This window comes from Mya arenaria, chromosome 15 (genome assembly GCF_026914265.1).
Source record: "Mya arenaria isolate MELC-2E11 chromosome 15, ASM2691426v1".
Lineage (NCBI taxonomy): Eukaryota > Metazoa > Mollusca > Bivalvia > Myida > Myidae > Mya > Mya arenaria.
In genome coordinates this window covers 31188379-31204367 of record NC_069136.1, presented here as the reverse complement: position 1 = coordinate 31204367, position 15989 = coordinate 31188379, and the positions used below count along the sequence as shown (strand labels likewise).

General features: G+C 36.9%; 1 protein-coding gene across 5 annotated transcripts in view; it reads left to right on the top strand.

Annotated features, from left to right (window-relative positions):
• The first annotated feature begins 4514 nt into the window (after positions 1-4514).
• The window catches only part of LOC128218765 (uncharacterized), a 37160-nt gene continuing 25685 nt past the window's right edge, over positions 4515-15989 (top strand). For 2 of the 5 annotated variants that reach the window (XM_052926457.1, XM_052926458.1), the window contains exons 1-4: positions 4523-4699; positions 10848-10901; positions 14560-14629; positions 15326-15865. In XM_052926457.1, the coding sequence (XP_052782417.1) occupies positions 4661-4699; positions 10848-10901; positions 14560-14629; positions 15326-15865 (703 nt within the window). In that variant the 5' untranslated portion in view covers positions 4523-4660. Of the gene's footprint in view, positions 4700-10847; positions 10902-14559; positions 14630-15325; positions 15866-15989 lie in introns of all 5 variants that reach the window. The other 3 variants (XM_052926456.1, XM_052926455.1, XM_052926459.1) reach the window with 3 other exon arrangements.

Below are 15989 nucleotides of genomic sequence, written 5' to 3'. Positions count from 1 at the left end.
AACGGAGGACTTTGACAGGACCTGATAAAGCCACATCGACCGAGAGCTTAGCCGTGACCTGATGAGGCAATATCGACCGAGGGCTAAGTCCGGACTGTGTGAGGCCATATCAACCGGGGGCCAAGTCAGGATCGACCTGGTAAGGTATTATTGACCAGGGGCGTAGTCTTGACCTGATGGAACGATATCGATTAAATGCTTAGCCCGTACCTGTTGACGAGATATCGACCGAGGGCGTAGCCCGGACCTTATGTAGTAATATATCGACAAAGGGCTTAGCCCAGACTCGATGACGTTATGTCTATGGAAGCGATATAGTTGATATTTTTTTAAGTTTTGTTATAAAGCTATAAAGAGGGTGAAAGGAAAAACTTTAGTTGTACTGGAATTTTATAACAGCGCAGTTTAATTAAAAAAATCTAAATTACTAAGAGTATTAATTCGGTCAAATCAGTTGTTTCCGTATGTCTTCTACTGTTACCTATACGATTTGACGGTAACTTAAACTAGCATTCAAAACTATGCAAGTGAGTATTAAATTGTCCTCAAATCGAAATCAGGTGTATTCACAAAGTGCAGGCAGACATAATATGTATTATCAACACCATTGTCAATAAATCATTGATTTCATAATATCGTTTTTTAGTACAAATATGCAAATGCTAGTTTATATGTATTGCATCTTTTTAAAACTGTGTGTATTTTACTGGTGTGTTACTGATTAAATCAAACTAAACTTAATCAACTGACATTTTTCTGATTATGAATAAAATATGACCTGGCCCGACCCGGACCGACAAAAATACTGAGTCAGGAAACCAGGCCAGGTTTAAGAACATGCGCTTGATCATGTATGATGCGCTTGTAGACGGGTCGTTTTTCAGATTATTTGTTTTAAAAGTGAGATCCCGATTTACTGTTTAATTGCGAGTAAATTTTTCAAATTATGTACAAATATTGACTTTTGCATCGGAATATGCATTTTTTCTTGTAATTGATATAATACTTACATAATTAGATGAGACATTGATAATTACACGGCGCAACAGTGCCGTCTATATATTGATGTTTTATAACATTTCCTATGGAGGAGCACGTGACTGGTGGTTTCCAGCTTATGCGAGCATATCCTTTGGTCGATGGTTCCAGCTCCTGCAGGCATGTCCTTTGGCCGATGGTGTCAAGCTCCTGCAGGCATGTCATTTGGCCGTTGGTTTCCAGCTTCTGCAAGCATGTCTTTTGGCCAATGGTTCCCAGCTCCTGCAGGCATGTCCTTTGGCCGATGGTTTCAAGTTCACACGTACATTTGCCACCTATGAACCGAGATTGATTGGTCAGATAAGCATCCACGACATATACGGGTCACTTACAAGTTCAGTTACCATTGCCCCCTATGAACCGAGATTGATTGGTCAGATAAACATCCACTTCATATGCTGGTCACTTACAAGTTCACACGTTCTATTGCCCTCTATGAACCGAGATTGATTGGTCAGATAAGCATCCACGTCATATACGGGTCACTTACAAGTTCATACGTACCATTGCCCCCAATGAACCGAGATTGATTGGTCAGATAAGCATCCACGACATATACGGGTCATTTACAAGTTCATACGTACCATTGCCCCCTATGAACCGAGATCGATTGGTCAGATAAGCATCCCAACATATACTGGTCACTTGCAAGTTCACACGTACCATTGCCCTCTTTGAACCGAGATTGATTGGTCAGATAAGCATCCACGACATATACTGGTCACTTGCAAGTACATAAAAACCATTGCCCTCTATGAACCGAGATCGATTGGTCAGATAAGCATCCACGTCATATACTGGTCACTTACAAGTTCACACGTACCACTGCCCCCTATGAACCGAGATTGATTGGTCAGATAAGCATCTACGTCATATACTGGTCACTTACAAGTTCACACGTACCATTGCCCTCTATGAACCGAGATTGATTGGTCAGATAAGCATCCACGTCATATACGGGTCACTTACAAGTTCACACGTACCACTGCCCCCTATGAACCGAGATTGATTGGTCAGATAAGCATCCACGTCATATACTGGTCACTTACGAGTTCACACGTACCATTGCCCTCTATGAACCGAGATTAATTGGTCAGATAAGCATCCACGACATATACGGGTCACTTACAAGTTCACACGTACCACTGCCCCCTATGAACCGAGATTGATTGGTCAGATAAGCATCCACGTCATAAACAGGTCACTTACAAGTTCCGTTACCATTGCCCCCTATGAACCGAGATTGATTGGTCAGATAAACATCCACTTCATATGCTGGTCACTTACAAGTTCACACGTTCTATTGCCCTCTATGAACCGAGATTGATTGGTCAGATAAGCATCCACGTCATATACGGGTCACTTAAAAGTTCATACGTACCATTGCCCCCAATGAACAGAGATTGATTGGTCAGATAAGCATCCACGACATTACGGGTCATTTACAAGTTCATACGTACCATTGCCCCCAATGAACCGAGATCGATTGGTCAGATAAGCATCCCAACATATACTGGTCACTTGCAAGTACATAAAAACCATTGCCCCCAATGAACCAAGATTGATTGGTCAGATAAGCATCCACGTCATATACTGGTCACTTACAAGTTCACACGTACCACTGCCCCCTATGAACCGAGATTGATTGGTCAGATAAGCATCCAAGTCATATACGGGTCACTTACAAGTTCACACGTACCACTGCCCCCTATGAACCGAAATAGATTGGTCAGATAAGCATCCACGTCATATACTGGTCACTTACGAGTTCACACGTACCATTGCCCTCTATGAACCGAGATTAATTGGTCAGATAAGCATCCACGTCATATACTGGTCACATACAAGTTCACACGTACCATTGCCCTCTATGAACCGAGATTGATTGGTCAGATAAGCATCAACGTCAAATACTGGTCACTTACGAGTTCACACGTACCATTGCCCTCTATGAACCGAGATTGATTGGTCAGATAAGCATCCACGACATATACGGGTCACTTACAAGTTCAAACGTACCATTGGCCCCAATGAACCGAGATTGATTGGTCAGATAAGCGTCCACGTCATATACTGGGCACTTACAAGTTCACGAGTAGCATTGCCCCCTATGAACCGAGATTGATTGGTCAGATAAGCATCCACGTCATATACTGGTCCCTTGCAAGTTCACACGTACCATTGTCCCCTATGGACCGAGATCGATTGGTCAGATAAGCATCCACGACATATACTGGGCACTTACAAGTTCACGAGTAGCATTGCCCCCTATGAACCGAGATTGATTGGTCAGATAAGCATCAACGTCAAATACTGGTCACTTACAAGTTCACACGTACCATTGCCCTCTATGAACCGAGATTGATTGGTCAGATAAGCATCCACGTCATATACTGGTCACTTATAAGTTCACAAGTACCATTGCCCTCTTTGAACCGAGATCGATTGGTCAGATAAGCATCCACGACATATACGGGTCATTTACAAGTTCATACGTACCATTGCCCCCAATGAACCGAGATCGATTGGTCAGATAAGCATCCCAACATATACTGGTCACTTGCAAATCCACACGTACCATTGCCCTCTTTGAACCGAGATTGATTGATCAGATAAGCGTCCACGTCATATACTGGTCACATACAAGTTCACGAGTAGCATTGCCCCCTATGAAATGAGATCGATTGGTCAGATAAGCATCAACGTCATATACTGGTCACTTACAAGTTCACACGTACCGTTGCCCCCTATGAACCGAGATCGATTGGTCAGATAAGCATCCACGTCATATACTGGTCACTTATAAGTTCACACGTACCATTGCCCTCTATGAACCGAGATCGATTGGTCAGATAAGCATCCACGTCATATACTGGTCACTTACAATCTGACTGGCCATGTTTGCATTATAGTGATTTTGAACCATTATAATCACTTCATTGCAAGATGGTTGTATTCATAATTTGTTAAATATGTTTTGATAAGGAAATCGTGTTATTTTTCGCAAACATAAAGTCTACAAGAAATAAAAACCGTATTGGTTTTGTTTTTAAATGTCCATACTGTATTTATCCAAATATTTATTGCAATTAGTGTGTGTAGTGCAAATTGAAACTTGTAGACAATAAGCCATACACTGTGAGATTCGTGAGATTGTCTTTTTCCCTGTTATTTATCTTTATAAATATAAAAGGTAAACGCGTATACGATTAAACCAAATTGAATAGATGCTATCGTATCTATCCTTTCAAACATGAACATTAAAACTATTGCTCACTGTCTCGGCCTGAGCTGACATGTTTTTGAAAGCGAGCGCACTTCTGTTAACACATTCAATACACTGATGCATGTAAACAATACGAGTTAAATTAAGTAACGTCATATTTCACGGCAGCCATGTTACCTTTTATTTACAATAAGCGTTATAAGATATGCCTGTCTCGGCCTGATGACATTTACGATTGACAAGCGTTCGACTTCGGTTGACGTATGCATACTAATGATGAATAACGCACTCCTATTTAAGTGGCTTGTGGTAGCTTATTTAAAGGAAATGATTATTTATTTTATTATTAACTAGAAACGAGCTTGGATTAACAACATCAAACCCGGAGTGTGCATCATGTCTTCACAAACGGGATACCAACTTATTTTATGCGTGGTATGTTGACATTATTGTTTAAAAAAATTGTTTGGCGATTTTTTTTCGCCGCATCTTGCACACGTTTTTGTTAACAAATTTAACATTAACATTGACCTCATGCATTGGTGATAAAGGCATCGTGTAAAATAAACAAAAAGGCGAAAATCATAGTCGCCCGAACTATAGGGATATTACCTTAGTAAATAATTGTGCTTAAAAAATTATTTTACATAACAAAATAAAATTGAGTAATAGTATAAAGAAAGCGATTGTTTCAAATCTCCGTTTGATATAACGCATATACAACACAGTGTGACCAATATTATTATCAAAATTAACTGTCAACTTATATTACAACATTAAAAAGAAAAACATAAACCAATACAGCAAAATACTAAATATATAAGTTTGACTTTTTACTTCCTTTACTATATCACGATTTGATAAACGACTAAATGAAATGGGTATTTACATTGAAGTTCTTTAGTTGATTTCATATCAACTTTTTTAAGTAATAATAACATTAACTAATGAAAAATAACAACGTTAAATATGTTTCAATACTATTCTTACCCGAATCAAACTCTATTATGTATAAATTGTTAAACTTTTGACCCGAATGTTGTTGTTTTTAAATCATTAATTATGTGGAAGTCACTGATTAATTTGAAATCGTCTTACCGTGCATTTCCTATTCTACTCGTATTAATTTTGCAACGTCAAATTTATATACAGGTACCCGGATGATACTTATATATTGGCATGGTGATTTGTCTCGATCTTAAATAGGTACAGATACGTATGTAACAACGCCATGACCAACTACATAATTATAAAAATAACCTATATATGAATAGGGCACCTGTATGTGTTGGTAAACTACTAGTACTATGGGACATAAGACATGCATGACCAACCAGCAAAGTGACGTTAAATGTAAAAGTTTCCCTCACTTATTTTACAAGTGTCATTATTTCTGAAGTAAAAAAACAATTTTATTCAATGCAGTTTATTAACATTCACATTTGCCAACTATTTTTATCCCGCAAGCAACTGCGGAAACGTGGTCTCATTTTGCAGTGTACTTGTTCAGAGGCGGTAATCACGTGGTACATTGTTTTGATACAAAGCACTATAAAATGCCTGCGCCCAGTGAGACGGTATGTATTTTTGTTTATTTTCTCTCCATAATTAAACAATTTAATTTCCTAAAATCGACCATGTTCCAGCGCCCAATTCTCCCTGTAATATGGTACCTACATTTTGTCAGACAGTTCTGTAGTTTACTTGGAATGCGCGTCACAAGTTTTCAATCGAGGCCAAATGTGCTGCGGAAATATTAGAACCAAGCATGAACTGTCCATTTTTTTCAAGATTTCGTCCGTAATACACGCAGTTTTGTTTACATAACTATTCATAAACATTGACCGTACACCTATCGATATGCCCTAAGTTATGTTTCCATAGCAACGTACGCATTTTGCGGATATAACGCTACAATCATTTTTCGAACCAAGCACTTAAGAAATATTATTCGAACCAAGCACTTCATCATTTTATTCGCTTAATGTATTTCTTTTTCATGCTGATAAACAAGCCGTTCAACAGCTGGAAATGCATACTACTCCTGTAGCATAGTACTATAAAGATTGTATATGTATTCTTATAATGTACTATACCATTTAATTTCAAGAAGAATTTTATTGAACAGTCCGAGCATCGTTATTTTTATGGTAAAACTCTAATTTAAAAACAATATCACACAATTTCTCCGCTCAGAGTTATTTGAAAATCATTAAAACATCTATTAAAACATGCATCGAAGATATGGATTTGAAGTTATATAAAAAATATATCAGGAAATGTTTCTGCAATGACTGCACCATGTTGGCGGTATTTTATTTTCATCTATACATTAACTCGCATAATATAATGGCCATTTCTTTGTATACGATACAACAATTCATTCCTAAGTACTATTTTGTTGTGATCGTTTATTTTAACTCTTAACTAAACTCATGTATTTTCAATTAACAGGTATCATGCATTTGACTTATCAGCACGGAAAAGATTGCCAGGCCGGAAAATATACGACTGTTTCAACAGATAGAAACGCCTCGCTAAAGGGCAATCTGGTTGTGCGTTGGGAGAAAGCCAGTAGAAATTACTCGAAAATGGCTACTACAAAACGGATAGGCTTGAAATTAATAACGATTTACCATAGTATTTATTCATTGTGACGTGTACTGAACATCATTGTACATTGTATTTCAACTGAGTACACTATTTTCGCATATTTTAACGTTTAAAATAAACCAAGAGAACATATGTTGCTATACATTTTAGCTCTGTACATTGTATGCGTCTGTCGAATTGTCTCTTATTGATCTGCATACCTTAAAATATTGTATTTTATAGCATCAAAACTATATCAATTAACAGTATGCTTATAAATTACTTATACTTTAAGAGTATTAGTTTCGGGAAATGGCTGAGGAACAAATAATCAATTCGAATAAATGTTGATTATTTTCATTATTTTTATGACAAAAGCATGCAGCGTGAAAACAAGACACATAACTAACATAACAGTATGAGTGTATGTATAGAATGTGTATAAACCATTGTTAACATGAACATGCTATATTCGTGTAATAAATATTGTATAATTATACTCTGACTTATGCAAATACATACAACCATGAACATATTACAGTAATTAAACAAAAATCGAAAACTGTATCATAAACATAGTAATTACAAATCGCAAACATAAACTGAAGATTATCACAGATTGATATAACATTCAATTGGGTTAAGAACCGATTATCGCAAGCAGATGATAACATTAGTCTGTTTAAAAAATAAATAAATAAAACAGTTCACTTAATCACTTATTTGCGCACTTCTGGACGCTTCTATAGTAGCTCAGGCCGGAACGTGAAGCGTATTCCACAGCTACATTTCCTCCCCTCGGTGGAATAACAGATGAGCCACCAGATCTCGTCGAATGTGGTATTTAGCACCACACATTTCACATTCGATCTGGGCGTCTGTATGTACCATTCCCCGATGGTTAAACAAATCCCCATTTGTGGCGAACGCTTTGTCACAGTCGGTACACTGGCTCTGCATTTCCTCACTATGGGCACAACCTCTGAAATATGATTTAATAACTATTTTAAGAATATTTGTATCCTGTATTTGCAAATTGTAACATTTAAAATGTTTATTTATATTTAAGTTAATATTTGATATGCATAAACATAAATGTAACGACTTCGAAATATGGCAATCTGAATCGGATAGTTTACTTGTGGCGTTTTGAGTGGCTTTGGCTAAAGAACATATATATGCTCACAGCATCTGTATGGTGTTGAGCCTGTATGTTTTCTTTAATGTATACTTAATGCGCCTTAAGTCTTGTATGATTTCCCACAATGTCGGCATAACATATTCTGCAACAATATAAAAAATTATATAGTGCTTGGTTCGAATAATATTCCGTAAGTGCTTGGTTCGAAAAAGGTTGTAGCGTTATTACCGAAAAATGCGTACGTTGCTATGGTAACATAACTTAGGGCATATCGATAAGGCTACACATGAAATGTTCATAAATAGCTCTGTAAACGAAATTGCGTATATAATTGACGAAATTTAGAAAAAAAATGGACAGTTCATGCTTGGTTCAAAGATTTCCGCAGCACATTTCGCCTCGATTGAAAACTTGTGACACGCATTCCAAGTAAACTACAGAACTGTCTGACAAAATGAAGGTACCATATTACAGGGAGAATTGGGCACTGGAACATGGTTGATGTTAGGAAATTTAATTGTTTAATTATGGAGAGAAAATAAACAAAACTACATACCGTCTCACTGGGCGCAGCATTTTTTTGGTGCTTGGTATCAAAACAATGTATCACGTGATTACCGCCTCTGTTGTTTTAATGTTCTTATTCTCTTCATTTTTCACTGTAGTTCCAAGATTTCATAACTATGGCGAGGGGGAGGGGGTGCAAGTGGGCTGAGGGTGTCATCACGCTTATTTAATATTTTCAACTAATGGCATGGTAAATGAGGTTTTTATACCTTCGATACCGTCGTTGATAGGGGCGGCGAGGGTCCTTCCACAAGAACAATGTGTCTATGGTTAGTGTAAAATGATGCATTTTGCAGTGTTTAATGAAATCCTTGTCCAACTGGCGGGGGGGGGGGGGGGGTGCATGGACCTCCATTGCTTTTTGACGTATTTTCATGATTTCCTTGGTAAAATAGTTTCAGGTTGATAATCATTTGTGTTTTATTTACCATCATGTTAGACATTCTATAACATGAAGAGTACGTTGAAATAAAGAGTAATAATTTAATAAGCACATATATGAAGAGCTAGAATAGTGTACACGTGTATTTGGTAGGTTATTTTTCATAACAAATACGCGAAACGTCCGTATTGGGTAACGCATTACCTTTTGTACAATCATTAACATTTGTTACAGTTCGTGTCTTAATTACACTTATATTAACGCACATTTATTCTGATTCTGCAGTTAACAAAAACTGCATAATACTACATACATACTACGGTAAACCTTAAAGGTGTTAAACATAAAATGGCCATATAGTACCCATGACAATTGCACAAAATAACTAAAATGGTTCCAGGGCCAGTATATTTTGACGTTAAACACAGTTTCAAGTCAAGCAAATTTCTGTATTCCCTTAATTTCCTTTGTTAACAAATAATCGTTCAGCTTATTCATTTAGGATTTTTTGTTAAGGTCTCTAGAAACATAGGTTAAAAATCCGACGAGAGCTTACACATCTGGGTCCATATTACAGAAGCATCTTAAGAAATGTTTAACATATTTTAACTTAAGTGTAAAATTTGGAGATGATAAATTTCATTGAAAAGCTAATCTTTAAAATGGAGTTTTCATCTTTAAAAACTTAAATGTCCATATTTTAATTGCAGAATATACACTAAGCATATGACTTGCTTCCAGTCAAATGAATCAGATAAGGAAATTGTTGAATTTAAGGAAAAGGTAAAATATTAACTTAAGATGCTTCTGTGATATGGCCCCTGGCCTCCGGGAAGGCGTATTTAAAATGCGATAAGATTAATATATACTAACTTACCAGGTCAAAATAGCCTTCGAAACTCTAAAATACTCAAAGAATCCCTAATTTTGCTCTGTATTGAACATGTCCCTAACTTAAAAATCCGCAAAAATAATTTACGTTCGATCCCCTGATTCTATACTCAATAGCTAATCAACCCCTTTAACTTTCATATTGCTTTTATCATATTTTCTTCTCGATTTATCTTCCTTCTTCAATTTAGGGGTTGCGTGCCGAACATAAGGTTGTGTGCCGAACATAAAGTTGTAGAAAATACTTCCCTTAACATATTACTATTGACACACAATAGTTTCTTGAATGGCATAAAGACCAAACGTCTCGCCAGTTTGTTGAATGGCATAAAGACCAAACGTCTCGCCAGTTTGTTGAATGGCATAAAGACCAAACGTCTCGCCAGTTTGTTGAATGGCATAAAGACCAAACGTCTCGCCAGTTTGTTGAATGGCGTAAAGACCAAACGTCCCGCCAGTTTGTTGAATGGCATAAAGACCAAACGTCCCGCCAGTTTGTTGAATGGCATAAAGACCAAACGTCTCGCCAGTTTGTTGAATGGCATAAAGACCAAACGTCTCGCCAGTTTGTTGAATGGCGTAAAGACCAAACGTCCCGCCAGTTTGTTGAATGGCGTAAAGACCAAACGTCTCGCCAGTTTGTTGAATGGCGTAAAGACCAAACGTCTCGCCAGTTTGTTGAATGGCGTAAAGACCAAACGTCTCGCCAGTTTGTTGAATGGCGTAAAGACCAAACGACTCGCAAGCTTGGTGAATGGCACTGGACCAGAAGTATGGCCAGTTTGGTTAATGGAACAAGAGCCAATTAAACCTTATAAGACGAGCAGCAAGAGCACACACGACACCAATCACAAAATAGAATACATAAATGCTTGTTTATTGTTTATGTATTTAGACTAAGTTAGTCTATACTTCAAACGGCATGACATAACTGATATATGTTTGTTTTAACTTCTGTACAAAAACATATTCTGTTAGATTTTCTATGAATTAAATGTTTTATTTTACAGATATGTGGCCTGCTCACGAGCCTTAGTCAAGGCCAACCGGCTATGTCATGCACTGTAAGTATCCCATGCGAAACATCTTGTTTGATAAATTGGTTTGTGTAAATAGGATGCGTATCGTGGCTGTTCCATGTCCTAGACATAATCCTAAGTCAATTGTTGATATTTGTTCACATATAATAGAGTGTATCATATGCATACTTAAAAAAGAAAGAAACTTTTTTGTTCAACTTCATTTAACAATGTACACACTCACGTTCTCTAATTGAAAAGTAACAGCATCAACTACATCACTAATTGATTACAAAGTATACGTATGTAGGTTCCGTAGGCCAATGCCATTTTAGCTGAGATTAGAAAATAGTCTTCGCTTGACAACATGACCGAATAGCAAATACGGAACGCAACAAGGGCGTCCTATATACACAGCTGCGAAGCAGTGGCTCCAGCTCTTTTAGGAGCTGTGTATAAAAAGAGCCAATGACACTTCCGAGGTAGAGCAAAAGAACGGATATCATCGTAAAACGTAAGTATGGCTCGTTATTTTATCTAATATCACATAATATGATGGGAGAATCGGTTTTATAACTCCATAAACAATATGTTTACAAAATAACCGAAGTACGTGTGGAGATCAAACAAATTTATATGGCCCTGCATTTCCCGATTTCTCGAATAAGCCCTCATAATTGTGATTTTAAATAAAATAACGAGTCCTACGTATTACGATGATATCGGTTCTTTTGCTCTAGCTCGGAAGTGTCATTGGCTCTTTTTTATACAAAGCTCATGAAAGAGCTGGAGCCACTGTTTCGCATCCGTGATATAGTGTGATTAAATACCAATAATAATATGTTGTTAAGGTTACAGTTCTATATACAATGTACTTGCGTATTGTCGGTAAAACACACGTAAAAGGTGAATACATTATCTGATGTTGGGTTTTCTTTTACCGCTCAATTTATACAATACTGTCCCAATTATTTGTGTCTGTCTGGTCTGCATATTAGACTCACCTCACACAATTTGCTTTAATGAGCGTGCTGTACCACATTGTTATTGCTGTGTTAATCATGTTAATCGGTTTTTTTTTACGTTCATACGTTGTATGTGCAAATGCTTTAACTCGATTCACCCAGTGTCACCCAGAGTCTTTCCAGGCAAATATATTCTATAAATATTGACTGCCTTGTGTTTTCCGAAGGTTGACAATATGCACTGTCACCCTCAAGGCAGTCAATATCTATTTTATTATACCGAACAAAAACTGTAGTATTTTAAAGACTAAAAATACCATTTTCACTGACAGCTGCGAATCTTGCTGCCATTTTGGCAAAAATTGTCGGCTGGTAAACAAAGCGCTCAGGTGATACAGACTTTAAGTAAAATACTATCAGTAAATCCCGTATTCGTACCGTATTGCCAATTTCATATGTTCTATAGAAGTGAGGTTTTATAAGTAGTGCATTTTAAGGTTGCAATGTCAGTTTTATATTAATCATAATTTTTCACAAACAAATCCAACATGGCGGCGTATTTGTAGCGTATTTTCAATTTCATGGCGTCAGAGGGTGGCAGTGCGGCAGAGGGTGATAGTGCGGGGTGATAGTCGAAAATATTGCCCTGGCGTTTTTACTATATGTTCTATAGAAGTGAGGTATAATAAATTAAATTGTCTATACATTTTTTTTATATAATGGTATGCGGCTTATATTTTAAATATTGAGATAAAGTCAGATTCGCATCGAATGAGGAAATCGACCACAACTAATTGGATCATTTTTTAAATGATCAAACTCAATAAGATTATAAGTGTTTCATAAAGAATCTTTTGTCCGGCCACATTTCGTATATAATTTTTGTACTTAATGACATTTCAAGATATAAGAACAGAAACAAACAAAAAATACTTTGACTTAAGCATAGACAACTCATCGTCACATTACACAAATACAACATACACACGCACGCACGCATGTGCGCAAAAACGCATAAATACATTATATTGTAATGCATTTTCAAATATTTTAAATGATTATATACAAACTTATATAGACTTTATTAAAAAGTATAAGAAAACGTCAGTCAACCATGTTAACCTCACACCCAGAGTGTACGATGGTTGATTAGAAAGTAATAGAAATGAAATATTGCAGAAAAGAGGAGCATGATACATGTGGAACACAGACAAATCACTTGTGTAAAATGCTATGCCTATCGGAAAAATAATTTGCCATGGAAACACATTTGGTTTAGGCAGTGCATCAAAACGAAAACAAATACTTAGATGTTTAAAAATGTATGACAATGATATGTATATGCTTCTTAGATATAGAAGTGCACTCAGTCTTCAACAAGACTTTGATTAAAGATGGAAAACAGAATGGGGAGGTGACTTTATCTTTAGTGGAAATAAAAGTGAAGGCCTCGCAATATTGTTCAATGGAAAACACAAACTGGAAATATTAAACAAAATTAAATTAGTGAAGGACAAATTTTAATCCTCAAAACCATATTGAACGACTTCGAGATAATACTAGAAAACGTTTACGGCCCCAATTAATACAGCCTTCAATACAAATATTGATGAGAAAAATGGAAATACAGGTAAACCTACGAGAAATGGAGAAATAATTACTTATTTTATTAACTCCACAAATTTAACAGACGCCTACTGCCTTTAGCATTCAAACAAATTACAATATGTTGGCACTTGAACAATAAACCACATAAATTGAAGAAGTAAACTTTAAAAAAACTACACTTTGAACACAAACACATAGTTGTTAAAGACATGAAAATCTTATTCAAAAACCAAAATTGATATAAACTGGAGAAGAAAAAAATGCAAACGAATATTCATTTACATATTTTTAATGCGAAACTGCTCTTAAAGATATGCAAAGCAACAAAAGCTCTTGATCAGACGGCATGCTTAAAACATGGATAAAACAAAACAAAATACGTATGATGAAAATAATAACGTTTATATATAAAGCAAAATGGTTATATGGAATAACAAACCTTTTAAGCACAATGGTCGCACCTTATATTTGTATCAAAAAGGTGTTAAGTTGTGCAACATATGTATGATTACAGAACCAATTCCTGCTACAATTTCAATGAAATAAGATTTCTGTTTGACATTTATGAACAAGATTTCTTAAAATACTTAACACTTGTTAGCTATTTACCAGCCGCATTAAAAACAAAACTTAGGTCAGGAACTATCAACCAAACACCACCAGATAAATCAACTGATATATTACTAAAATCTAAACAGACAAATAAATTCCTTTAGATATGCATAGACACACTGACAAAACTACATGTCTATTTTTATGGAAAATATCAATTTGATTTAAGGATTACATTTTTGAAAAATTCTTCCCTGATAAAAAAAAACAGAAAAAAGCAAGGGTCTGTTTCCACTGTTTATAGTTCATGCAAATGCCATGCCTCTCGTTGTTCGTAGCAGCTGCTATGACGATAACAAACGCCATATATTGCCTTTTCACTATTGTCCATTATGTCGTTCCTTTCTAGAAGTGATATACTTAAACATAACTAAATTTCAAGCCTGTCCATCTTTAAACAAGAAGTAATCTTGCTAGTACTGCTAGTACTGCTTTGCACTCTTACTTATAGTTTATCTTAACACTACATGCGCGATAAATACATTATATTTGTACAGAAAATTGCCCTGCTTTTGCAGACATGTCCAGTTGGCTACACGTGCTCCATGGTGAGACATGGGACCGGCCGCCCGCAGCCAGGCTGCATCAGTGAGTACTGAGTTGACATCAGCTAATTAAACAATCATATGTTGATAACTAACTCCTTTTTAAAACTAATATACCGTGTACTTCACCATTCATGTTTTGTAACCATACGATAACAATGAACTAATTTATCAATATATTTATTTACAACATCCACTTATCGTACTTTTGTTTAATTGTTATTTAATTATAAATGTATGTTAGCAAACCAATTTAGAACAAGGAATCAATCAAATTGACAGATGTTGCGCTATGTTTTTTGCCATGTGTATGTATATAGGTAAATGGTATTGAGTCACGTGTACATTTGGCGACTGGTGTTCATTAAGTGAAATCATATTCAAGAACGTAGTACGTCGTTGGCGACGTCAAACTCGCCTATGATACTGAACACTTAAGTATGGGTTGACATATTGTGACCACACGTTTAAAGTTTTTGGAAACCGTTTGATGCCCCTAGGTTCAATGTCAATATCACTGTTACTTAAAATAGAACAAACTATTGAAACTGAATATCTTTAGCTGGGGTTGACACAGTGTGGCCAACCTTGGTGTGTAGGAAAGGTTTATGAAGACCTTTCATGGGATATCGTGTGGGCTGTAGTTCCTCTGTTGATCTTTGAAAGCTTGGTTTGACGCATTGCGGCGTTTCTTGTTATAAACATACAATTTCATAACTAGCATTGTTTCCCATTGTAGCTATGCAGGAGGCCATTATGCTAAACCAGGCAATGCAAGGTGGTCCGTCTGGCCCCGGAACTGGTATATCGGTGCCATCTACGCTCGGCGCCCCACAAAACACCATGCCCGGTATGGAGTGGGGTTCTAATGCTCCAGGTGGCCAGGGAAGTGGCTTTGGCCAGCGGTTTAACCAAGGAATAATTGGAACCCCAGCTACAATGTTCAACCCACAAGCTCCTAATTCGTTGGCGTTTGGAGGAGCAAGCCAACCTGGTATGCAGCTTAGAGGAACAGGCCAGACTGGGATGCCATTTGGAGCACCTCCTGGTCAATTCTCCGGACAAACAGGTTTCGGCGGCTCGCCTGGAGGCTTCCCTCAAGGAGGTCCGATGGTTGGAGGATTTGGAGCTCCGCCAGGATTTATTGACCCAACAACTGGGCAAGGATTTGACCAAGGACCTTTCCGTCGGGTAAATGATCAAAGCACGGGTACTAACCATTTGCATGATCGTAGTGGTTCGGGCACCTCAGGGGTTGACGTGGGATCAGGATTTTCAGGTAAAATCCTTTGAAAAAATACGTGTACAGGCTTCATAAGATCTGGTCCCTTGTGTTTCATTTGGCAGGGAGAGCTAATCTTTAACTTAATGTTCTTTGCTTCCCTCTGATATTCATAATCATT